The sequence below is a fragment of the Melospiza georgiana genome, chromosome 11 (assembly GCF_028018845.1).
Source record: "Melospiza georgiana isolate bMelGeo1 chromosome 11, bMelGeo1.pri, whole genome shotgun sequence".
Taxonomy (NCBI): domain Eukaryota; kingdom Metazoa; phylum Chordata; class Aves; order Passeriformes; family Passerellidae; genus Melospiza; species Melospiza georgiana.
In genome coordinates this window covers 6968171-6994572 of record NC_080440.1, presented here as the reverse complement: position 1 = coordinate 6994572, position 26402 = coordinate 6968171, and the positions used below count along the sequence as shown (strand labels likewise).

Genomic DNA, 26402 nt, shown 5'->3' with positions numbered 1-26402 from the left:
CCCAGTCTCTGCCATGCCTCTATTGATGCTGAGGGGTTTTTTTGCTACACTGGAGCTGTTTCACCCCCTGCCTGCCAGGAGCTCCCTCAGCCTGGGTACAGCTGCAGACTTTCTGCTGCCTCTTGCTCTACCATTCCAGCTTGCTGCTCCAAGGTTCCTGCTAGAGCCCCTTTTGCCATCCAGAGGAGCACCAGGACCAGCTGTCCTTGTGAGCTGTAAAGGCAGCTCCTTCTCCATCCCTCTCCTGGCTGTGCCCACCATTGCTGTGTAAGGGAAGCAGCCAAGAGAGATATTGAAGCCCTTTCTCCTTAAAGGAAATGCTGATTCCAGGGCATTTCCTCCTGAAACTTGTCTTGAGACTGAGACAGTCCCCTTCTGCCTCCTCCATGGATATGCACAGGGCAGCACTGAGCAGCAGCAGAACAAAAGCTGAGAGAAATATTGTGCATTTTACTGAACAGACTAATTGTAATCCAGAGGAATTGTTGAGGCAATTACATGTTCAAAGTGCTTCTTTCAGTGCCTCTTAATAATTTCTTCTGCGTTATCCTCTTGCTCCCTTGGAGATGACCAAGGCAGAAGTTGATTGCAACTGCTGCTTGTGAGAGTGCAGCGGTTCCTTGGGAGCCATCAGGGACACAGCAGCTGCTGGAGTTGCCATGGAGATGCCAGGACTGATTGTAAGCCAGGTGAGAAGTGTTCCTGCTGCTGCTGGCTCATCCCTCCTGGGGGACACGGCCACACGGCCTGAACTGGGGTGGGAGGAACAGCAGCCTCAGCCTGGCCACTTGTGCTGCAGGGAGGGATCAAAGCCAGGTGCTGGTGGCTGGAGCAGGACCCATCAGCAGTGGTGAAGCTGTTGGGAGCAGTACAGACATGTTTGAGATGTACATTTGCAAAAGGAGATTGGCCACAGGAAGGTTGGCTACACCAGATCTCTGTCCCAAATATCCTGGGCCAGCCTTTTGCAGGTTCTCCCTGGTTGGTCTCACTGACCTGGCCAGGAGCTGCTCCAAGGAGCTGTGACTGTCACTGTTCATACTCAGAGGAGGAGGAGGAGGAAGTAACTCCTTTTGGGGTTGTGTTGTAGCAGTGAGAAATCTGGTCTTTCAAAATCTGGCAAGCACAGTGTGACTTGAAGTACAGTCTGAGCATAAATTAGCTGTGAAGACATTTGTCTGTGGCAGAGGGAAGGTGGCTCCTTGGCAGCAGGTGGCTTGGCTTGCTTTTATGTAACAGATACTCTGTCTTCACTTAATAAACAGATAAAAGGGTGATGCAGTTGACATCAGGCTCATCTATTCTGAGATCTGGCATTTGGGAACATGGTTTCACTGCCTGGATTTGCCTGGAAGCTTGTACCATTTCACAGGCAGGAAGGTCCTTCACTGTTAATAAATTCTGACTGAGATTTAATTGCAAGATAAGCAGGTGCCCTGTGTGCCCCAGCTTTTCACTGCAGCCACTGCCTGCATTTGTGGTTTGCAAAAAAAATCAGACTTGCACCCAGTGCTGCCCTCTCCTATCTATCTATCTGTCTGTCTATCATCTATCCATCTCTATATATCTGCATATATATATTTATATATCTCCTACTTTATAAATATCCTGCCCTGACACAATGATCACCTCCTTTGAAAGTTAAAACAGTTCTTCCATATTTCAGTCATCAGACTGAAGGTCAAGAAAATCTTTTTTGTCTTCTTTTGAGAATGGTAATGGAAAAAAATATTACCAGATATGAAAACAGGGTCAAAAAGTTGCAGATAAATGGGACAGAGCATCAAGTGAAGTGACAGGAGACCTAATTATGGGATTGAAGCTGTGGTATGAAATAGGTAAAAATCTCACAGGGATTTGTATCTCCTTTTCTTTTTATTTTTTTTCCTCAAAGAACTTTAGATGCTCTTTTCTTTTCTCACCTGAGCCTTTTAGAAATCAGTATATTTTTAGCTCAAAGTTGGAGACAAGGACCAAATGGCCTTGGCATTAAATGTTTGAGTTTTCCAAAAACAGTTGGAAAGGTTTGCTTTTCCCTCCTGGTATTCAGGACTGGGTGACTGACCTTGGAAATGTGGGTGAAGTCAAGGAAAGCCATTGGGCTTTCCCCCCCCCCATTTTAAATTGGAGTTTATAATCACCACCACCACACATCCAGCTACTCACTGTACTTTATACCAGCTACTCACTTCATGTGCTTAATTTAGAAGGGAAAAATTCTGTGACACCAAAATATTATCCCATGATTGCAGCTGTCACTTCATCCTTGCTGTGTGTGGGTGGGATGGGCCATGTGGGCCTCTGGTGGGAGGTGTTCCCTGGCAGGGAAAGGGGGACTGGATGAACTTTGAGGTCCTTTACACCCCAAACCATTCAAAGATTCTGTGTTTGCAGAGTCATGTTTGCACACCCAGGAGTGACCATTCACATTCATGCTCAAGTGCTTGCCCAGCCAAAGGTTCAAACTTGCTGGTGCAAGTGGCATTTGACAGGATAGATAGATAGATAGATAGATAGATAGATAGATAGATAGATAGATAGATAGATAGATAGATAGATAGATGATAGATAGATAGATAGATAGATAGATAGATAGATAGATAGATAGATAGATAGATAGATATAGATAGATAGATAGATAGATAGATAGATAGATAGATAGATAGAGAGAGAGAGATAGATAGATATAGATAGATAGATAGACAGACAGACAGCCACAAACCTCAGAAATTCAGGCTTCTGAAATACAGAGACACACAGACTGAGGGAGGAAATTAGCAATCAAGTTAAGGTTAAGTTGAGAAAATGCCCCCTGCGCCTTGTGCTGTGTTGTGAGAAGAATAAGAAGTGTGTGCTCTGCAGGTGGGCAGAGCCTGGGAAGATGCTGGTGGGTAATCCATTTGCACAGTCCTGTGCTGGGAAAGTGCTGGTAATGCATCAGTGAGAGGGAAATATTACTTTGTGGGTCTGTAGTGTCCTCCCACTGCTCCCGAGGCTCCTCATTTCCCAAGGTTCCATGAATAAATAATGCAGTATGAAAGTACAGGCAAGGTGTTTATCAGGGCTGCTAGATGGAAGCACATCTGGAGCTGATTTGGAACTGGCTGTTCTGCCTACAGGTTAATGTAGTGGCTTTTGGGAACATCACTGCTCTGGGAGAACGTGCATGCTGCTGGGGAGAGGGTATCATGCTGCTCCCAGAACATGCTTATCTTTAGGAAAGAGTGCTGGGAAATCTTTCTTCACTTTGGTGAAATGATTACTGCCTTATCATTCAGAGCTTGAGGGATATATCCATGCTGTTATTATAACATGTTATTTCTTCACAGTTCCTCATGTAAATGGTGGAGGCTGTGATGTCTGTGTGTGTATGGGCAGGAGAGAGAGCCTTGTGTCTCTGTAAATGAAAATCCATCTGTTTTCTGTGCTGGAGGTGGATGCTCAGTGCCAGGCAGAGGCTGCTTGCTCGGGTGGTCACAGTGGTCAGCTGAAGCAGCCCTTTTTTGTTGTTATAATGAGCAAAACCTCAATCTTCTGGGGTCCACATGTGCAGGGACAATGGCTCAGTCCTCTCTGGACAGAGGATTTACCTCCTGGAGAGGACCCTCTTCCCAAGCACTTGGTGCTTCCAGCATCTCTGGAAGTGTTTGATCTTGGAGCCTCGCTTGCTGCCTTCAAACCTTGGCACAAACTCCTACTCAATTTTCTATTATTTTTTTCCCATTCTTTAGCTTGTTTCATTCCTTATCCCAGTTTTCTCCTGCACATGTGATTGAATCCAATACTGCTCCCTGCACAATTATGGAGGTCTAGAATATTGCACTGAACTCTGATCATAAAACTGTCACCTGTGAAAAAAAAAAAATTGCGTTACACCTGGAAATAAAATCAAAATTTAAATTTCTCTGAAAGGAAAAATGAGGACTGAGCAATTTTCATTGTAATCTTCATGTCTTAAACCAATCTCAATATTCTAGCAATAATTTTGGCTTGTTTTGACCTGAAAGAATCAAAGTCTTTCTTTTCTGACAAGGCTGACAGATGCTTTGACTGATGACAGCAAAAATCAGGTCTTTTAGTCTAAGAAATGTTACAACATGATTTGCATACAAACAGGGACTGAGACAAGCTTTTGAAAATCTCTTGCACTTGCAAATCCTGACATTGGAGATGAATAAAAGGAATTTTATTCCCTGAGCCCAGTGGATGCTCAGCAATTATGACATTGTCATAAACATTGGTTTGAAACTCCAAATTATGAAAGTGAAACTGGGAGATTTTTGCCTTTTTTCCCCCTAGAAAAGCTCTCCCCACCCTCTCCCAGCTGTTAACAATCCAGGAGCATTAAAGGCAGGGATCTCTGGGGCTGCATGGAGCCCTGTGGGGAGCCAGGCTTGTTTGCTCCAGTTCTCTGTGCATCCCAAATCAACTTCTCCTCTTTGTATCTTTGCCGTAAACAATTATCTTCATAAATATGCAAAGATTTGCCTCCTCTAGCAAAACCCTCCACTGTCACAACTGGGCCAGGCTGTGAAGCCAGGCACATTTATTCCCAGGACTGTGAATTCCAAAATGAACTGCTGGAAGGCCAAGTGTTGGGAGAGGAGGCTGCTGTGGTGCTCCTGCCCAGGGGATGCCTTGCTGTGCGAGCAGAAAGCTTCTCCCCTTCCCCTTCCACTTCTTCTCCTTTGCCTTTTTGCTTTCCTCTTTCCCATTTATTTTGCCCTTTTGCCCTTCCTTTTCCCTTTTCCCCTTTCCCTTTCCTTTTTCCCTTTTCCCTTTTCCCTTTCCCTTTCCCTTTCCCTTTCCCTTTCCCTTTCCCTTTCCCTTTCCTTTTTTTCCTTTCCCTTTCCCTTTTCCCATTTCCTTTTCCCTTTCCCTTTTCACTTTTCCCTTTTCCCTTTCCCTTTTCCCTTTCCTTTTTCCCTTTTCCCTTTTCCCTTTTCCTTTCCCTTTTCCTTTTTTCCTTTCCCTTTCTCTTTCCCTTTCCCTTTTCACTTTTCCCTTTTCCCTTTCCCTTTTCCTTTTTTCCTTTTCCTTTCCCTTTCCCTTTTTTCCTTTCCCTTTCCTTTTTTTCCTTTCCCTTCAGGCTGGCAGGCCCCACCAGTGCTGTCAGCTGAGCCATCTCCACCCCAGATTGGGGCCAAATCACCACTTTTGGAAGATCTCATTGAGGTTCCCCACACATCACATCTCTTGGACCAAAACCTTGAAAATTTTCATCTAAGCCTCGAGGATTTTGCAGTGACTCTCCCTGGCTCCCCCTTGCTCCTGTGAGAGCAGTGTGAGATGCAAGTGTTTCACTCAACATTTTAAAACTGTTTGCTACAGGAGTCTATGAATTTAGTAAAACTTCCTAAATATTCCCAAACTGCTCAGCAGGCACGTGATGAGGGATGGAGTGGATTGAGGAAGCAGGATTTACTATTTTGAAGAGTCATCACATAAATTATTCAGCAGCCCTAATGTGCCCAGCTGTGTTTACTGTCCTGGGCCAGGAGCTCCAGAGGCTGCTGCTCCCAACAAGGAGCAATTTTGCTGCTTTGGCTTTTGGTGGGGAGTCAAGGTCAGACCCAAGCCAGGCAGATGGGGCAGGAGGATGGGGGACTCATTGGAAGCCTCTGACAGGAAAAATCTCCACTGGGCCAATACATGAATGGCCTTTCCAACAGCCACTCTGTGCAATGTGAATGAGCAGTGGTAATTACAGAACTGCAGCAGCTCCAGATGTTTTGTGTATGTTTCAGTCCTCATTTATTTGTTTTCTATGCCAAGTTACTTGGGATACCAAAAAATGTAAATAATGAATATGTGATGAGCAGCGATAATGAATCCCTGCCCTGCCTCCCTCTTCCAATAAAGCTAATTAATCCAAGTACCAAAATAAAAACTGCTTGAGTCTGCTCCAGCATCAGCCATGAAAGCGTTCTCACGAGCAGATAATTGACAATTAAGGCCCAACTTACAGAAAAGAAGAAAAAACCCCAAGTATTATAGAGCTAAAGCTCTATAGCAGCAAAGATCTAAGGGAGGAAACAACTCTCATAGAAATTGCTGGCATGCAGTGCCAACAAAGCAGGCTCAGATCCTGAGCCACTGGTTTAAATCAGAACTCCTTTGCCAGCCTCCTTCACCCCAGATTTTAAGTTCCTTGTTGTTCAAAGCATGATTGTGGTGGAGGTTTGGAGATGGGGAAACTGAGGCACGGGGCACACACAGGGCTGGCACCCTGTGCTTGGGTGGCAGTGATTGCCTAGCTGGTTTGTTAGAGGGCAGGGCAAGTGCTGATGTGTCCAGGGCCTGATGGCTCAGGGCTGGCTTGATTTGGGATCCCAGTCCAGAGGGCTGAGCTTTGCCTGCAGGAATTACATGGGATATGTACATATGGATATATACTGTGATCTGATGTGTGCTCTTCAGAGTTTAATGCTTTATTTAGACTGAATTAACTTGCTTCACAGGGCTTTGTTTATCCATTTTAATAAATCATCTCTTTCAGCTAAATCTTGCCTTAAGAGTTGATCATATCCAGAGCCTCTAAGAGCACAGCAGATATAAATATTTGCTTTTACAAGGGGAAAACTCTCCTGAGAATGCTTTAGCAACTGACTGGCTTTGCCTAGAACAAGGAAACTGGTAATTTGCTGAGTGTTAACAAGAAGTGAAGAAGCAGAAAGGTGGAGCTGCCTTTGGTCCCTGACCTAAGGGCCAGTGTCCCATAGGTGGCAAAGCCTGTGACCTGGCTTCCTCTGCCCTCCCAGTGAGGATGCAGCCTGGCTGCAGATGGAGCTGATGTTTTAACACAGAGCACAACACTGGAGTCCATTGTTGATGAGCAGAGGTAGCAAATTCAAATCATTTGAACTTTTAAATTTTTCTTCCCTCCTCAGAGATTCAGACAAACTCGTGGATGCTTTTGGAAAGGGGCCCCAGCTCTCCAGTGACTCCCCTTTGTACTCAAACCGGATCTGAATTCCTAAATAGTTTTAAGGATCTAGGTTAAAAGTGTATTGCATAAAAAAAAAAGAAAAAAAAAGGATAATCTTAAAAATAAAATCCTCTGGAATTGCTCTAAGTTAATGAGCTTTTCTGGACATGGAGGATGGCCATCTAATAGGTAGCAGATAATCTTCAGGAGAACGAGGACAGCCTAGATTTCAAGAATAGCACAATTGTATGTAAATGCAAGGAGCTGGGAGCTTTTTTTAGTCTGAAAGAGCAAAGTTCATCAGATATCAGGGCAGTTCAAAGCCCAGGAGCCCAGACAAGGTGAGAGCTGGGGAGGGGGCACAGCAGCAGTGCCAGGTGGGTGCTGCCAACCCCCTACTGCACAGGCATGGATTTTTGGCGTATTAAATTGTGAGGGTAAACGTGTCTGTTTCTCAGGAGCAGTTGGTCTTTGCCAAACTGAGGTAATTTATTAACCCTCCACTCAGCAATGCTGTCCCTTCCTTCATAAGCAACTAGGTTTTCAAAGCCACTGAGTGCCTTGGGCTATGCCAGAGTCACTTGGGCCTTTAGCAAATGTGGGATTATCTGTGGATAATAATTTCCAGACAAAGTGCTGCTGAATATTTCTAACTTTACACTTCTGATCTTTCTGCAGAGGCTTTCTTCATCTCATTATGATGTGTCTCCCAGGTTCAAGGCTATGTGGCCTTTGGCTTCCTGAAAAACAAGCCTTAGGTGTGCTAGAAGCTTCCCTGCACAGCTCTAGGGGTTTTTGGGCCAACATGTTGTCATGCTGGGGTGTTTCAGGTGTTGCAGGGACCTTAGAGAGCCCCCCATGCCTGCTGGGGATGGATGTGAAGGATGCTGTGCTCCCACCATCACGAGTCACGGCCAAGCATGTGATGCAAATCTGAGCCTTGCAATAGAGGTTAACACCAGCCCATCCCACGGTAACACTGGCTGGGTTTTGCCAAGGACTTTCTGGAGAAAAAAAGGGGGAAAAAGAGAGATTTTCCAGAAGAAACTTGTGGTAGCAATAGCCCGTAGCAATCAGATTGAATTATTTTTGTAAGTGACAGTGACAGTGTGCCAGGCTGGCTCTGGCAGCACAGCTGTCTGGAGGAGCCCAGTAAGAAACCTGCAGCTTGGCCAAAGCAGGGACACTGCAGGTGAGCCCAGGGGAGCTGGGAGCCACTGACTCTCACCCTGAGCTTCAGGTGGGGTCACCTTCAGCAGCTCCGGAGACGCAAAAGCAACGTCAGCACACGGGCCCTGCTTGCAGGGGCAGCAGGCACAGAGAGGGGTATCAGCAGGGCCAGATGGCAATGGAGCAAGATTTTACAGACTTGTAGCTCCATCCCTCAAGCTCAGTGGGTTTGTCAGAAATGGTAAATCATACTCCAGCTGGGCTAAGCAGAAAAAAAAACCAACTTCTTTTTTCTTTTTCAATCACGTGCCTCAAAGTGTACTGGACTTCTGGAGCCCATATGAAAAATCAGAAGGGTTTGGAAGCTGCATTTGCATTTATTGCTGAAATTTGTACCAACTCTGACTCTCCTAGAAAATGTGATCTGCCACTTTTCTGTGGTGCTGGTGAAGGGTCCATCAGGGAACATCACCTGAGAGACTCTTTTCTCCTGTTGCTGCCCTCTGTTCCAATTCCAGCACTGCATTAAAACTGGGGTGCATTGCAGGGATGCAGAGATGCTCTGCAGTGAGAACCAAATTTTTAAGAGTTGCTTCGACCATCAAAATCATTGTGTGAACAGAGGCACTGTGCCTGGGATTTTAGCAGAAAAACTGCCTGTGCAGAGTGCTGCAATTCTGCTGCCTGGAGTCTCTAAACCTGTTCTGTTACCCCTGGGGAGAGGCAGCAAGCAGGGAAAGGGGAAAGGCTGGGATGAGTTTTTTACCTTTTGCTGAGCTACCCAAGCTCCTGCTGCACAAGAGCAGCTCAGCTGTACCAGAGCTGACAGACATTTGTTGTGCTTTTAATCACTGACAATGAATTAAACTGTACATATTAATTATATATTATAGAATAACCTGCAGTTACAGTGCATATTGGTTGCTGTAAGCAATACCCCTATCCAGCTTAACAGGTCTGTTTTGGAAAACATGGAAAGATCTGTGAACTTCTGAGAAAAGGCTGTTATTTATACATTTATTTATACATTTATTTATACATTTTAGGTTGATAGTCTCCCCCAGTATGCCAGAGGCCCAGCAGGGATTTCAGCTGAGCTGTGCTGGCTTTTACCAGGTGAAGACTTCAAAATGTGTGGATTTGGCTCTTGGGAATATCTTTGAGCAGTGAACATGGTGGTGTTGGGTTGTTCTTGCTCAATGATTTTAGAGTTTTTTCCCAACCTTAATGAATCTGTGATGTGGCTTTTTTAACAACAAATAATGGGTCCAGGTTACAACACCAGGTCACCAACCCTGGGGAAGGTGTGTGGTGTGCAGGAGAAGCTCCTCCACCAGCTTTCCCTGCCCACCAAAACCAAGCCAACGATTGAGCTGAGCTGGTTTTTGTGCTTTTATTTAAAGATCAGCTTAGTAAAAATCAAGTTTTCTACTCATGATTAACCAACACTCCTTAAGAGCAAAAAACGTACACAAGACTCTTCCCTTTGGATGAATATTTCCATTTATTCCAACTGGAAAAAACATTTTTTAAATATATTTAAGTATCATTTCTTTTTTTTTTTTTTTTTTAAGGAATAATAATTATCACATTGTCCTTTACAAACAACAAAAAAATTCCTAGCAATAGTCTGTGGTATGGAGACATCCATCTTCTAGATTTTTCTGCATCTGCTGCTTTGAGTAGGCATGGGGGTGTCCCTGTGTGTGCCCAGGGCTGCCAGTGCCACCCCTGCAGTGGGATCCACGTTCCCAGGGTGCAGGGAGGGACACCCTGAGGTGCCAGCAGCACATGGGCCAGGGCAATGCAGCTGCTTGAGCTCTCAGCCCTGCTGTGGCTCAAAGCCCAGCCTTAGCTTAACCCCACAGGTGCTCTGGGGGCCAAGAGCCCCTTTTGCAAACTTGCTCCTTTATGGGAAGCACTGGGACAACCTGGCCTTGGCTTGCAGCTGGGATGGCAGAACCCCAATGGATTGAAGCACACAGAGAACAAACTCACATCCACCAGAATACAACACAGCTGAGCCCCATGCAGGGGCCCTCTGCCACGGCAGGGGCTGGGCTGAGCCCCCAGGGGACAAACCCTGGCCACAAAGAGCCCCAGAGGGGCCAGGGCAGCTTGCCAGGCAGGAGGGGCCGTGGGGAGCAGTTTGCAGGTGTTCTCATATGTCGTAGGCAGGAGGCAATACTGAGACTTCCACTTGGTAATGAACAGCAGTTAACCCAGGAGACTAGAGCACCATAAGACAAGTCTATATTCAAAACAACGTCATGCTGACATCACACAATTGCACCATTTACACTTTATTTACTCCAAATAATAGTTCAATGTTTAGTAACTTCAGCGTTCTCTACAGAGGTGTGAAATTCCTTCTCCAGCTTTGGTAATTTACAATGTTGCAGACATTTGGTAGTTCTGGTCTTTCCTATTTAATAATAGTAATAATTAAAAAAAAGGCCCTTTTGCAGCTGTCAGGGGTTCCTGTATCTGACTGATGGAGTGTACCTGCAAATCACAGGCTTCAAAATGCCACTGAGGCTTGTCAAAATTTAATGAATCAAAAAACATTCTGTTTATTGACCAGGACCAAAACAAATAAACAGAAAAAAATGGGTTAAAACAAATAAAACCCTCAGAACCAATGAAAACTCAGACTCTCACTGATAAACTTAAGTGATGATGAAATGGAAAGGGGGTTCCAAAGTATTGTTTGGTTAGCTCTGACTGAAAACAATTCTGAACGTGCATGCATTTTCCCAGTGACTCCTAAGATATAGAAATTCCTCTGATATTACAAAATACAAAAATATTTTCTCCAAACTCTCATTTACATCGCATTTACAACAATCATGGAAATAACTTAGGCTCCCACACTGTCCAAGAGACAAATCACCTACCAACATGGCTAATGGAAAACAAAAATGTGGTGGAAAGCAAAAGCTACCAGCAAACAACTGATGCTGAGAGTCAACAGTGGCAACCAAAACGTACGGACAAACAGAGCTCAAGGGGCTGGCAGTATCTGGGAGAAGGAAGAGAAACTACTGGGTAAATATTGCAGGCTAAAGTGAACTTTTAAAATTTTTATCTCCAAAGTAAGATGTGCAAAATATATTCACTGTGCCCAGGATTATGACTATTTATAGAAGCCAGTCTACAACCTCCTTAACAAATCCCTACTCTTCGGGCCTTTTTTTTTGTTACAATAAAAGCACTTACATGATCTAAAACAGTGCAAGATCGTGAGTTAATTTACATTCTCCCAAGGTGCCTGGCGAGGATTCCATTAGGATATGATGCAGTTCTTGCTCTTCTGTCTTTTCCTGCTGTGCAACTGTCCCCTGGCCCCCACCGTGGAGGACTTGGGCATGCTGTAGGAGCCATACTTGTGCAGCAGCTCCTCGCTGGTCACGTACCGGAGGCGGGCGGGCTGCGGGATGGGCTCCCCGAGGAAATAGCCCTCGTTGTCGGACTCTGAAGAGGAGGAGCAGGTGGAGCACCAGTCGTACTCGGCGAAGTAGGGCCCCCACCTCTCGCCCAAGTGGTTCTGCAAGGCGAGATCCGACACCGTCCGGGGACAGTGGCCATAGACATCCCTGTAGGGACCCTGCTCCACGGTCTCCCTGCAGCTCCTCTGGTGCACGAAGGGGTCGTAGTCGTCCCTGGCGCGCAGCGAGGGTCTCTCCTTGAGGCGGTAGCTCTGCTCGCTGGCCAGGTGCAGGGCGTTGTCGGAGCGGGAGCGCCGCGAGCGCCGGGGCCGGTGCGGGCGGTAGTGCCGCTCGTCGTCGCGGAGCACGGTTCTGCGGCGCGTGCGCTCGCTCATGGGCGCGTGCCGGGGGATCTCCTGCGGGCCCAGCTGGCCCCCGGGCACCCCGCTGCCGTAGTCGAAGCTCTGGTGCATCCGCCCGTGCGACGGCCGCTCCTGGTAGCCCAGGGGGCTGGCGAGGTCGTGCAGGGTGGGCTCCATGTCCTGGTACTGCTGCGCCGACAGCAGGCTGCGCACGGACTCGGCGCTGCGGAACTGCATGGAGGAGTTCAGCGTGCCCATGTTGCTCATCTTCTCCGAGACGTTCATGCCCGAGTCTTTGCTCAGGTCAGGCATGGAGAACCTGGAGAGGTGCTCCTGGCGCTTGGCTCCGCCGTCTGCTGAGAGGCCTTGGCAGGAAAAGGGTAAAGGGAAAAAAAATAAAAGAAGAAGTTAAGAAAGAGAATTTTCTGTCAGCTAAGATGCAGGGTGGAGGCTGGTTTTGGCCCAAGACTTTTGCCATAAAAAGTAACTCAGTGGTATTGATCCTGTCCTGAAGCGCCCTTTTTAAGAGAAGGACTTTATTTTTTTTTTAAAGAGCAGGCAGTTCCTCCTTTGGGGAAATCACACCCATTTAAGGTGTTTTGAGTTGGACTCCAAGCTGCTTTTCACGACTTCCTTTCCCATATGTCTGCACTGTCTGCGACTTGATAGGAATAACCAACGATGCCAGGGAGAAATCATGTGTCAGAGGTAACCTGAGGCCTCCTGCACACCGAGCTAACTAGGGTGCCATGATCCAGCACTCACACCTTCTGCAATGACAACACATTTTGGAGGACTAAACAATGTCAGTGGCAGATGAAAACGCAGCCACTGACTGAATTCAGGGTTCTCACTGTGCTGCACCTCACAGGTCCCCTGAATGACAGTCGTGGAGAGACCAAAATTGCAGTTGGGTTTCCCAGGAAGCAAGGAAACACCCAAGCACCAGAGGGTCTGCTGGAGCTCCCTGTGAGCAGCAGGACAGTGGGAGGGCCAGACTGTCCCTGCAGATATCCAGGGAGTAGTCCATGGGCAGGAGCCAGAAATGTGAGCTCCACCTTGATGGGCTGCCCTGCTTGGGAAGGTGACCCATTAGATCTCTCCAATGTGCCAACGAGCCCTGGGCTCCTGCAAAGTGCTTTCCTTCAGCCCAGGAAGCCTTCACCTGGCAGCAGGGAAGAAGTGGGGTGTCTGCTCAGCACCTGCCTGTCAACAAGACACTCAACGCACCCCACAGTGCCCTGGTCCTTGGCCTGTTTCATGGGTGTTTCCTGACTAGTTTCTGACTGTCTCCCTGTTGGCTTGACAACTGGCAGCAGGCACTGGCTGCATTGCATGCTCAGGACAAGATGTTTCGCAAGTTATTTCAAAGAAAATCTGTTCCATCCCAAATCAAACGCAGAATGTTTGCTTTGGCACCCTCCTCTCCATCCCTTCTCCCACAACATCCCAGTGCAGACCCAACACAGCACCGTCAGCAGAATTTCCAACATGACACACAGCCTTTATGCAATCACCAACAATTTATGACTTTGTAAATTAATTATAAAAAATAACAACCCAGCCCACAATTCAAGAATAAAGCCTTTTTTCCCTTAACAAAAGCTGTTTGCATTTCATCAAGAGCTTGGCTCCTTTTGCATTAGCTGCTGCTGCTAAACCTGAACAAGGGTTGCTGTCACTAACCCCATTCATGAGCTGCTTTAGGGTTTCCTCGGGCTCAGCCTTGAAAAGATCAACAGATCTTGCAAAGCTGGGCAGAGTTTCCCAAATCCTGCTTTTGGTGGCATCAGGGAGAGCTTTAGCCATTACTGGCCCTCACATGGTTTGGTTTTGCTCCCTGAGTTCCAGCTTCTTTGCTTTTCCGTTGTTAATGAGAATGCTTTTGGAGTTTATGATTACAGAGGAAGGTAAAGTGAAGGATCCCTGAAGGCTACAGGAAGAGGGATAGGCTGGGTAAAAACAAGGGAAAGTCATGTTTTTTTTTAAAAGGATACACAAGTCAACTTAATGCTTTCTTTTTTCCTCCCTAAGTCACACTGAGTGAGCAAGCCCAACCCCACCCAGTGCCCTTTGGAAAAAGCCCTGTGGATGGGCTTCCCCTCCCCTTTGAAGAACTGCCCTCCCACACTCCACACACCCATAATGTTTCTCCTCGCTGGAGCTGCAATTTTCTGCCTGTGAACCCAGTGGAGGCATCTGTCACATCCCCATGTCCCCTCCTGTGCCACTGTGGAGGAGCCCAGCAGCCCCTGGCGAGGGAGAAGCAACTTGGGAACATGCGCAAAGATTCCTGAAAAGCCGGAGCAACAGCGGGACTGCCGGCGGAGCTGATCACAATGAGAATCATGGCTGGTGACAGCCCAATGTGGCCTTAATCACATCTGTCACACAACAGCTGACACCAAGGAAAATGAGCCCTTGGTGACATTTATGCAGCACTTCATTAAGGAGCCGGTGCAGCTCTGCAGTAAGAACGAGGTGCAGAAATACAGCAGAAATACAGCTCCAACACCACAGGATGCTGCTGGGGCAGCAACACTTGGATTCTGGCAGCATCATTAACGAGGGGCTGACCTTGCCTCACTCACAGGGGTGTGGTGTGAGCTTTGCTTCCAGCACCAGCCATATCAGATGGTACCTGTGGGTCTCAGGTGCCCCTCACAGCCATCTCCCTCCTGTGCTCCTGCATCAAGCAAGAACAGAATGAGTGTCTGGGCACAGGCTCTGGAGACATGGCAAGAGTGAAACAGTATTTTCAAATTAAACAAGACGTATCTGCATCTTTTACATCACGGACAGGAATGCAGTGGCCAAGATCAAGCAGGACAACCAGGAGGGAAACCTGTTTCCTTTTGTGTAGAGTAAAGCAAGCTGTGATAAACGAGGTACTCCAGGCTTGGGAAGGGCGGAGCCAGAGCTTCACTGGTTAAGTTGTGCAGGACAGGGGTCTGCAGCACCAAAACACCTCCAGCAAACAACCATGAGTGCTTTAGTCTCTTCCCCTTAGAAGGCAGCACGGGGCAGTGAGTTCAGACAAGGATCCTGTGACCACGTGAATGGCTCATGCTCGGAGTGCAAGGTTTAATCAGTCATGGGGATGTTTCTGGCTGGTCATTCAGACAGCTTGATTATAATTAAGCACAAACATTCTGAGATCTTGATTTGCTGGGAAAATGCTGATTGTAAGAGGAATCCAGCACTGAACATGTCCATCACCATTGCCAGCACACAGAACTTGGGGTGTGATGGAGCCTGTGCTCAGGAGGCTCTGATGCAAAGCCAGTCCAACACCCAAAGGCTTCATCTCTCCACATGACAGAGTGGAAAAAGCTCTATGCTGAGGGCAAAATGTGTCTTCCCAGGTAGACTGGGCAGGCTGCACATGCACAAGCCTTTTTTTGGGAGCCACACTTGGAAATGACCCAGCAAGCCGTGCAGCTGGAGAGGGAAACTTTATTTTAGCTGCTCATGGTGACAAGTGAAGGATTTATTCCACTTGCTCAGGAGCAAAGCTGTGCTTTTCCAGCTGAAGGCACTGAGAGCTCTGCATGGCTCTTATAGTGTGCAGGTCCAGAATGCAATCTACAATCCTTGCAGAACACAAAGGTGTCTCCAGGCTGAATTTTACATTTATACCAAGACATCATGAGCAGGGCTAGGTCCAGATTAGTCTTTCTAAAGTCTCAAAATGTCCCTTTCTATGGCTCTCTGTGGAGCCACAAGACCTCAGGAGGCAGAGTGGGAACAAGCCAAAAGTGCTCCAGTCTGATCGCAGTGAGATCAGGGGATAGCAATAACCATTTGTCAAAAAAAAATTCATCTAGAAAACATGACCTGGGAATAAAGTTTTAAAGAGCAGAGGTTGTTTAGTCTAGAGGTGAGAAAGCTGAAGGGGATACAGTAACAACCTTTAAAGGCAGAAAAAAATGCTTGCAAAGAGGAGGGAACACATTATTCTCCAGGTCTGCTGACTCCTGCAACGAAAGTTTTAAACTGGAGAAGAAGAAAACTCTTGCTGTGTAATCACAGCAGAAGGTGACTGGGGCAGGCTCTGGCACTGGAGGGTGTCCCTGGCACCCAAAGTGCCCAGGAAAATGCAGGGTGTCTCCAGATTGCTGGTCCCACACTGCCCTGGATGGTGAAGGTGGCACCAACCCCTGTGTCCTGAGGCCATTTGCCATTCCAGAGCTACACCCATCCATGAGGCCCCATCTTCTTGAGCTGCCAGTATTTATGTGCAGCTGCAGCAGCTCCTGCTCAATGAAGTGTTTAATCTGGGCACACAGCTAATAACCCAAGAGAGCTGCAGTCTGGAAGAGCATACAAGATGAGACCCCACCATGCAGCCCTGACTTTCTCCTAATGAAGAAATGTGAGATTCTGTTTCCCAGGGTCATCCAAGGGAGCAGGAGCCCTGCTCTGGCCCGTGGTGTGGGATGGCTGTTACCACACCACCCAGACCATTCCAAGGGTGCAAACCCAGGTATAACATGCTGACCCCACCAAAATTTACTTATGCATGATGCTCTGAGACTGAGCACACACTGCTGGCTGCCCCAGACGCTCATGCACTGGAAGAGATGTCACTGGTGCCAGCACCACAGCACACACAGACACAGCAGGTTTTTCTGCTGCTGCTCTCCACTGCATGGGGCTGCCAGGCTCAATATTTCACCCTGGAGCCATGGAAACACAGGCTTTTCCAATGGGCACAAGGGAAAGCTGCAGCTCGGCTGTGGGTGCTCAGTATAGAAGTGGAGCTTGCTGCCGCACCAAGAAAACCAAGCAGGTTTCTGGGAAACATTCAGGCTCTCTAAGAACACCCTGCACCATCCCCTCTGAAGTCTGTCCCCACCCCTCCTGAGAACCATGTTTATCCCACAAACACTGCCAAGGGAATTAACACCTGAACAAGCAAAGCCACAGCACAAAGACACCCCTGGAGAACATCACCTCTACAACCTTGCCACAACACAGCACTCAGAGTGCTCCAGCCCCACTGTGAGCTGTGCTAAATGGGGGCTGCAAGCTGCATTATGAATTATTAAAGCACTCAGCAGATGACAGCACAGAGGCCCCAGAGAGTGTGTGGGCTGGGTGTGAGGCTGGCAATGGAGCCCCCCACGAGGGGAAGCAGCTCCCAGCCCCCATTAAATCAAACTCCCCGTGAAGCTGTGCTAACACAGGGTGAGCCAGCATCCCACCTGCAGGAGAGCACCAGCCAGGGAATGCAAAATATCCTGACAAAGGATGTTGCAAACAACAAGGGCTGTGCTGACGCTTGCTTCTTGCCTTAACATTTATCACAGCAGACACACACATCTGTGCATCACAGCTCTCACCACAGAGGTGCCTGCCAGCACCAAAAACCAGCACCCAGCCCCAACAGCCAGGGTTTAAATGCAGCTATAGATGCACAGGAGGATACATCACAGTATCTCTTGTGTGCAGCCCCCTATTTCAGAGCCTTCTCTCTCACACAGCAGCAGGCATCCTCACCACCCCTCAAACAGGGTTTATTTCAAGGTCAATCTGTAGAACTAAAAAGAAATTTAAGAAGAAAACAGCCTGCACAGAGCTTTGTTTATAGCTCAGCTCCGTCTCACTTCTGAACGACCTCAGGGCATGCAGAAATAAAGCAGAACCTTCATGTAACTGGAAATCATGGAAAATAAACAATCTGGGGGAAGGCACAGCCCTCACTAAGTGGGTCACAGTCCCACCAGCCTCTTACAGTATGTCCCCATGTGTGACCAAGGATGTTATTGGGTATTTCCCACCCAACCAGTCCTTTCCACCTGGGTGGAAGAAGTTCCTTACTGCTTGGAAAAGAGTTGGATTTTAACCTAGAAGCCCCCCTGTAGCTCCTTTACCAGCACTCCCATCTCCTGCATCCTCCCCAGCTGATGGCCAATAAGTCATGCTGGGGATGTTGCTTCCCCCAGTAACATCTTCCAGAGTCCACTTTGGTTGTCCCCCTGGTTTGCATTACCCCACCTGCTCTGCACTGTCCAGGTGTGACACTGAAGGGGTGAAGACATGCAAGAGGGTGGCCCCCAGAGCAGGCACACCACACCTCCCACTGCTGAGTGGCAAAAGGTAAGTGAAGGGGAAAAGAAATGTTCCTGACAGTTTTACAGTAATTTAGCACTGGGCCTTTGAGGTGGAAAACCTTTATCTTCACATCAGTTTTGAAATTATCTGTTTTGAATTAGGAAACGTTATACCTGTGCCTCAAAATTGCAAAAATTCCCCCCAGGGATCTGATCTTCCAACTCGGGAGCAGTTTTGTGCTGGCTGTGTCTGGGAGAAAGAGAGTGATAAGAACATGGTGGAGAGCTGGGAGCCTCCTTTTTTCACAGAAAAACTCAGGAACAGCCAAATGTGTCACTTTCTGCATTGCATAACTCAGCTGGAGCACTTGGGGCAGCCGCTCTCTGCAGCCCAGGGGAGAGAGGAGCACTGAGGGGGGGAGATCAGCATCCTGACCCTCCCTGCCATCCCTGAGCTGCTCACTGCCCTCACCCCTTCACTGCCATCCCTGAGGGTGTTCAGGAGCTGCTCCCAAGCCCCCAGTGCAGGACAGGCTGGGTTAATTAATGTCTCTCCAGAAAATACAACCCTGGCCTAATTCAGGGTTTCTTCTTACCCTCACCTGCCCTGCAGCTTTTAGCTCCTGTGCAGGCAGAGGAAGGAAAGGGACTGGAGGGAGGTGATGCTGTTCTGTCACTCTGCAGCTCAGACAGGCAGGGATCAGCCCTGCTCTCTCTGCTTTCTGGTTATATCACAGCTGTCTAGTCCTGGAAAAACAAACTATTTGGGGCCTTTGGGCATCACACAACACATGATGACAAGCACAGTGTGTGCCATACAAATGAAATCACATTCCACCCTGTAATAGCACCAGTTTAACATATTTTTAAACTGGATTTATGCCTGTGACAGATGCTCCCCCCACCCAAACTCATTTTCTCAAGGAATCTTTAAAATCTGTTTCTCCTTTTGCATGCAGCAGTGTCACCATTCAATATGACTTCTACCTCCCAAAGGCTCCTGCTCTCTGTAAGCAGCACACAAAGGGACTGTTCCCAGACAACAACATTTACCGTGCAGGTACTTTCTTAAATGGGCTACTTGAGCAGCTGTCGTTTTGTGGAAATAACTGCTTGGAATCAACAGAGTTCAGCTCCTGATTTCCAATTCCACTGCCAGGCACATGCAGTGACTGCAAAACCTTTCTGGAGGGAGACACAAACACAGGGAGCAGGGCTGATGGGCCAAGTATCTTTTGGGAAGTGATTAACCTCTGGTAGGATCAGGCTTCTCATCATGAGCAAACCTTCCTGGACAAATTCCATCTTAGCATTGTCCCAACTGCTTAATGCAGGAAGCTACAAGGCAAACATTGCTGCAGGATCCACTGGTTTTGTTCTTCCTGCCATTAAAAAAACCCAACAACCCAAACCCCCCAAAAGATAATATAAAGGGAAATCAGCAAAAATGAGCTCTCTCTTAGAAAACAGGCTGAGAAATACTATTTCCTTTTTGCTTCTCCATCTAATGGCCATGCAGTGCAGGATGCAGTCTCTAAAAAGCTGTAGCAGACTGGAGTCTGTTGTAGCCTTCAGCTGATGGCAGAATAGGGATTTTCAAACAGAACCATGGAAGGGGAGATGCCCTCCACCAGCAGGAGACACTGCCCTTTGCCACTGGATGTGCTTAAATCCCATCAGCATTTGTGGCAATTACACAAGCACAAACCAGAGGACAGCAGAGACACTCCCACCTAATTCCAACCCCAACACAGAGCACAAGCAGGGTCACAGCCACCTCTGCCACTCACATGTCTGCTGTTGCAGCACTGCCCACGGTGACAGCAGAGCACTGTGACCCAGCGCTGTAAGAGCACGTGCCCAGGATTAACACGGTGTCTCACCTCTTTACTAACCCATGGGGAATTGGCTTTAAAGTGATTAAATGGAGCCCTTTGGTAAGGTAGAAACCTGGGGTCTTGCAGGAGACTGGGGTCACGTAGATCTTGACCCACACAATGGCTGACCCTGAAATATTACAGGGAGCAACATCTGCTCACGGCAGGCAGCCTTCCGGCCACAGGACAGGGATTAGTGCTGCACAGCCCTGAGCTATCTGAGTATCTGAGTTATCTGCATTGCTGTCTCTGGCTAATTAGCAGTTCAGCCCTAGTAGAAACATCACAGCAAAATCTGCTGCCAGGGAGGTACCAGCGTTTACCATGTGCTCTCCAGGTCAGGGACTGTTTGCCCTTCAGCTCCCTACAAAAAACAGACTGTTTTCAGTGATGCCATAAACCTGAGATGCATGCAGTGTTAATTATTTCAAAGTGAAAGGTGGAGCAACTCTGCAGCATTGGTAGCTCAAAGGGACTCTGTATGTGGATGCCTGGGAGGTTCTGGCAAAGCAGGACTGCAGGATATGGGGTGAGCCAGATCCCCAGGCTGTGGTTGGGGGGAGCTCTGTGGGGAGCTGGATCAGCCACAGCAGCGAGTGCAGGGATGGGAAAAGAAAGGCAGGGGAGTGCTGTGCCCTGACATCTCTTGACCAAAAACCTGCTCTCTCACAGACCTCATCCAGGTCACCAAATCTCCCTGTCCTCAAAACACTGCCAATTAAATGGGATGATAATTGTGTTCTCCATAATTGCAGACACAGCCCTGGGGGAGCTGTCTGCTGCTGCTGCAGTGCCCCTAGCTCAGCTGAGCCAGCTCCCAGAGCAAGGAAAATTATTAGAACCTTATACATTAATAAAAATGTTATCACCTCACTCTGCAGAGGAACTATGAACACTCACTGCAAGCCCCATCACGCTGAACATCTGCTCCAGAAAGCAGGAACACAGCAAGCCATGGAGGCAGTCACTGCCCCTGAGGAAACTCGGACTCTGGCTCTGTATGGTGGACAGATGCCTTTGGGAGGTCTCCCTCCCAGCATTTTAAAAAGGGGTTTCTAAAATGAAAAGCAGAATGATTTTAATTTTGATATGGAGGCCCTGCCATGTTTTCTGTGTCTTGACCTATATCCCCAATAATATGTTACACTTCAGCTCCAAAGCACGCAACAACATCCCCACTGCTCAGGGATTGCTCATCCAAGCTTGGTGTTGCTCAAGACTCTTTGTACTGATGGGGTTTACACAACACAAGTTTTCAGGAACACAAAAGGCTTTGGAAATGTGGAGCTTTGCTCAGGAAAACCCTGTTTTGGAGAGCAATTCCCAATTCCCTCGCCATTTCACATCTATTTTTCCTCTGTGTATATCTGAGACTATTTAAGCAAAAATCCTTCCCAGCTCATTAGCTTCTCCTCTACCCCCCTGTTTTTCCACTTGCTGGATAGGGAGATCCTGGCTGAAACAGAGATCACTTCACATCTTGGCATGGGGCTGGCAGCTTCCCTAAACAAACACACCAAACCCCAGATGAGGAGTCACGGGCATAGCAGAGCAAACCTGTCCATCCAGGCAGGGCAGAGCCCAGAACTGGGATTCAGGGGAGCTCAGCTCTCTGTGGGCTTGGCAATCCTCACCACCCATTGCCAGCAACCTGTGGGGGATCCTCAGGACCAGGCACAAACACCCCACAGGCCACTCCCTGCCAGCAATAAAGCAGAAGGGCTCCATTTTGCAGGGGTTCAGATGCAGGACCTGCCCAAATCCAAGCAATGATTGGCTGGAACAGAGAAAAGCCAGGGGAGCTGCAAAGAAAAAGCAAGGCAGCTTCTCTGGTGAGAAAACCAGAGCAAACCAGGCTCAGTGTTCTCTCTTCTGTGCTGAGGGACGTGGGAGCTGTGGTGGGCGAGCGAAGCAGAGCAGGCTGCAGGAGGACAGAGCCTGCCCAGCCCCAGCTGCAGACCAGAGCCTGTGCACACACACACACACCCATCCCTGCAGCCACGAGTGAAACACAAACATGTTTAGGGTGAGAGGACTGAGAAATATGACCCTGGGATGTGCTCGTGAGAAACAAGCTCAGCCTGATGGGACAAACATCTTGCCTGGCTTTTCCCTGCAGTTTCTACCAAGGGGTTGGGGAAGAGGAATTAAAGCTGTGCATAGAGGGGGAGGAATTTCTTTTAACTAGTCATGTGCTTGAGGACTGCATAACATTCAAAAGGGGTTAACTGGGCCTATTTCAAGGCATTCAAAAATAATTTTAGCCTGCAAGGGCAGCTGACAGCACTCCTTCAAGTGCTGAAAGCTGGAATCTGCCTCTGCGTTAGCAGTTGGCCTTGATTTTCCCCCTCTCTTCACAAAAGGGAGGATTAAAGGGTTTGAAAACATTTGTTTTGAGCTGCACAGAAAAGGCCAGCCATCTATAAAGCTCTGCAAGCTTTAAAAAACAAGCTTTTGTAAACAAGCAAATAGAAAGGAACTGTCAGGCTTGTCAGGACCTGGCAGACAAGGCTGTGTCACTGAGCAGTGGTGCCCAGGCTTGGTTACCCTCATCCTGGGAAGACACCAGGACACAAGGGATTCAATTGCATGGAGGGTGTGCTGGGGTGGTCTCAGGGTGGCAGGAGCGGGGGTGACATACCTGTGGCATTGGGGGGGCATACCTGTGGCATTGGGGGGACATACCTGTGGCATTGGACAGCGCCAGGGACTCCATGGAGCCGCGGGGAGTCTGCTCGGTGGGCGTCAGGTCCTCTGTGAACTTGAGGGCATTGATGGGGTGACGGGTGCGGCACTGCGACGCTGGCATCCCACCCTCTTCTTCCTCTTCGTACTTGGGGACTTTGACACTTCCTCTGGTCTCTGGGAAGCTCTGGTTGGACATGTCACTGTAGCTCTCCTGCGAGCGGAGCCTCCCTGAGTAGTAGTCCTCTCTGCAGTCCTGGATGAAGCTGCCACCGTGGCTCTTCATGGCCAACGAGGAGCTCCTCTTTTGGTTGCTGAAGTGTTTTGCCCATAAATCCGACTGCGAGCCTGGGACCTGGGTGGGGTTGTAGGAGGTTCTTATGTTGCACTGGCTGAGAAGCTGCAAGGGGGTTTGAGACTGGCTTTGCTCCATTTTGCCCCCGTAGTGATAGAGCTCATCCCGGCTCCTCCACAGGTGGTCCCTGTTGAGGCTGGGTGTCTGGCTGGCCAGGCTCAGCAGATCCATCTGCAGGGACAGCGGGTCCACGTCGGTGGAGAGGCGGTTGGAGGTGACCTGCAGCTGGTTGCAGGGGCTGCGTGCCCCCTCCTCGCCCTTGCCCTTGTTCTTGCCGATCTTGGCGCTGCGCCGCGACTCCTTGGCCCGCGCGCTCTGGAAAGCCGAGTCGGAGGAGTCGGAGCCGTTGGGGTCATCGCCAATGCTGCAGGCCCTGGAGCAGAAGATCTGGCCCTGCTTGGGCAGGAAGGGCCGTCCCAGCAGTGACTTCTTGCACTGGGCACAGCAGAAGCAGGTCTCGGTGGCGTGCCAGTGCTGGCCGTCGTACGTCATCTGGCCCTGGTCAATACCTTGGGAGGAGATCACAGTGTCAGGGTCATCTAGCACTGCACCAACACCTGCATCAAGGTCAGGCTGGATGGGCTTCTGAGCAGTGTGGCCTAGTGGAAAGTGTCCCTGCTGATGGTGGGTGGTTGGAATGAGATGACCTTTAAGGTCCCTTCCAATCCAAACTATCCTATGACTCCATGATCCCCTATGAGTGACATGCACTCAGCCTCACTCTTGAAAGCCCCTTTTCAGGATTTCTCTGATGCATGAAGTTAATCCCATTTTTAATTCCTCCCAATTCTAATTCCAGACCTTTGCTTGGGAGTTACTCAGGGTTGGGAAAGGCAGCAGAACCATGCCTCAAGCTATTTTCTATTAAATGGGGATATTTCCGATCATAAAGCAAAGGAATGCAAGAAGTTCTCCATAAAGTCCTTGAAGTAAAAGCAATATGCTGCTTATTAAAAAAAAAAAAAAAAAAAAAAAAAAAAAAAAAAAAAAAGCCTCCAGCTAAACCATAATGAGGAATTTGTTCTGCCTTGGTTAAGTATGCAACAGAACAGATGACACCCCTGTCCCTTGCTGCTACTGTGGTCCCATCCTAACTTTGTTTTGGCTTCAAAAGAGCTGGCCCCAGGGGTCGAGCACACACCCTCGCCTTGCACCCAGCCACATTTCCTGGGTTGCTTCACCAGGCCCCCCTTGGGTTCAGTAAAGGAATTGACACAGACAGTCTGTCTCCCTCCAGCAAAACCCCAGGGAGCAACATCTGCACAGGGCTCTCTGTCAGGGCTGTGAGCAAAGCTCCAGAGGTTTCAGTTACAACATTTGCACACTTGTTTGAGCTGCTGTTCCTGGCCAAAGCCTCTGCTGCCCCTATTCCCTGAGGAACTGCCACACAGTGTGGGCTGGCTGGCACATGGGTGTCACACCACATGTGCACAGCACGTGCCTGCTCACCCCCTGTGGGCCCAGTGCTGCCAGGTAACTTATAAATGAACACTATGTTAATGGTCTGCTTTATTCCAAGCTCAATTAGGTTTAGTAAAATCGTTTTTTTCCTCCCCTTACAGCGTGCAAAATGCTTTTATACAGATGGGAGTGCTACACTTGTGGGCTGAAGAGAGACAAGATGGTGGGTGGGATTTTATCAGCTCCTTTTCCACTGCCCAAAGCCATCTTGCAGAGGAAGGAGTGCAGCCTCCATGCTCCATCCTCACCTACCCAATCCAAGCCTTACAAGGCTTTATCACATGCTTACCCCTGATTTATGTAGCCTGTCAGCACAGTACTCAGTTCAGTACTATGAGAGACTTGCAGCAAAATGGTTGCAGTCCCTCCTCTGCTAGAAATGTGCAAATATGCACCAAACCAGACATTTGACTGAAAATCTGACAGTCAGCAGGCTCCAGCAGGCCAGCTGGAGTGAAGGACAGCAGATGGGGGAAGCACAAGAGAAGGGACCATGCAAGAAACATAACCAGCTGCTTCTTCACCTTTCTGCAGCTGAGCTTGTGGGAAAGATGTGCTGCAGGTCACAGTAGATGCATCCTCCAAGTGCTTCACTGAAAACCCTGTTTCCCCTCCCTGTGCCATCTGGCTGCTGCACAGCAGGAAAATATTTGGTTTTCTTTCTTCTGCAGCATATGAAGTATTTGAACAGCTCACCTCCATGGACAAAGGAAGGGCTGTCTGTGTGCTCTCTGTGCTCAGCCAAGTGGCAAAGGAAGCTGGGGAGAGCAGCAAGGGGCTTCCCAGCCCATCCAGCTTGGGCACATCTAGCCCCTTGACTGGAGTGCATTTTAAATCACTGTTCTAGAAACATAAATTGACCCTGATCCATTATTTCTTTCTCTCTGAGAACATCTATCTGCAAGTTGATTGAAAAAGGCCCAGAAACAATAATGATGCCTAATGAACAAGCATCTTTTCTGACAGTAGCTCATCAAATCATGTGATCCTTTGCCAAGCTTGGATGAGAAAAACCTGAGTTGAAGAGCCAGGCTGTTTACAGGAAAATGAGATTTAAAGGGAAAAAACCATGCCAGTGAAATTTTATTATGCCAGAGAAAGCTTTCACTAGCTGCCATTGCTCCTGAAGTTGCCCTCTGATAATCCTCGCCTCTGTGACTACAAAAAGGGATAAACAGCGGTTTAACCAAATAAATCACCTTGTTACCTCCTTGGTGGGATGAGAGAGAGGCATAAGCACATTTGGTTGCCCCAGCCACGCACAGTCCTGTGGATGCCATGGGACAGAGAGAGAGAAATGGCAAGCGTTTCTCATAGCAGCTTGTGAGAATTTTTAGGGAGCTGTAAGGATGTGATAACTTGTTAAGTATAAACAATCTGCAGGTGGTGTTTTTCTACTTCATCTTTCTGCTCTTCTCAAGGATGGTGTATGAGGAAGATGTTTTTGTTAGCTAGCCAATCAAACAGAATCTATTGTATCACTCTATAAAAACCGCAGGGTTCTCTTGAACAAATCCTTTTTCGCACTTTCTACAACACTGCCTCCTGCCTGTTCCTGTGTTACTCTGTGTTACCCTGTGTAGCTATGCACCAGAGTGACACAGCCCTGCCCGCAGCCCCACGGTGCTGTAATGCAGGAGCTGCTGGCCATGCCCCCTGCCCGTACCGATGTGCTGGGCGCAGGTGTCACAGTACTCGGCATACAGGGACTCGAAGCAGCTGCAGCAGTAGGGCCGCCCGTCCTTCATGATGTAGCGCTGCCCGCCCAGAACCGTCTCACACTCGAAGCAGCAGAAATGCTTCATGTGCCAGTGCCGCCCCTCGGCCTCGGTGCACTCGTCTGCAAAAATGATCTGGGGAGGAAACACAAGCGTGGAGAGGAGATGGTCAGAAAAGGGATCCGGCACGTAGACACCAACCTTTGTGGCTCCTGCCCTGCACCATCTAAATTTTACAGCTGAGTCCCCCAGTCCTGCATGGGAAACTCCCATAGTTTGGTTTATGGCAGGAGCACTCATCATTTCTTAGGAAAATCCATTAAAATGCAAATTCCTCCGAAGCCTGTAAGTGCCCAGACTAC

At 48.4% G+C, this 26402-nt stretch overlaps 1 protein-coding gene across 3 annotated transcripts in view; it reads right to left on the bottom strand.

Annotated features, from left to right (window-relative positions):
• Positions 1-9516: 9516 nt before the first annotated feature.
• PRICKLE2 (prickle planar cell polarity protein 2) overlaps positions 9517-26402 on the bottom strand; it is a 102996-nt gene continuing 86110 nt past the window's right edge. For all 3 annotated transcript variants that reach the window (XM_058032193.1, XM_058032194.1, XM_058032195.1), the window contains 3 exons: positions 25989-26175; positions 22507-23370; positions 9517-12253 (listed from right to left, as the gene is read on the bottom strand). In XM_058032193.1, the coding sequence (XP_057888176.1) occupies positions 11385-12253; positions 22507-23370; positions 25989-26175 (1920 nt within the window). In that variant the 3' untranslated portion in view covers positions 9517-11384. The remainder of the gene's footprint in view (positions 12254-22506; positions 23371-25988; positions 26176-26402) is intronic.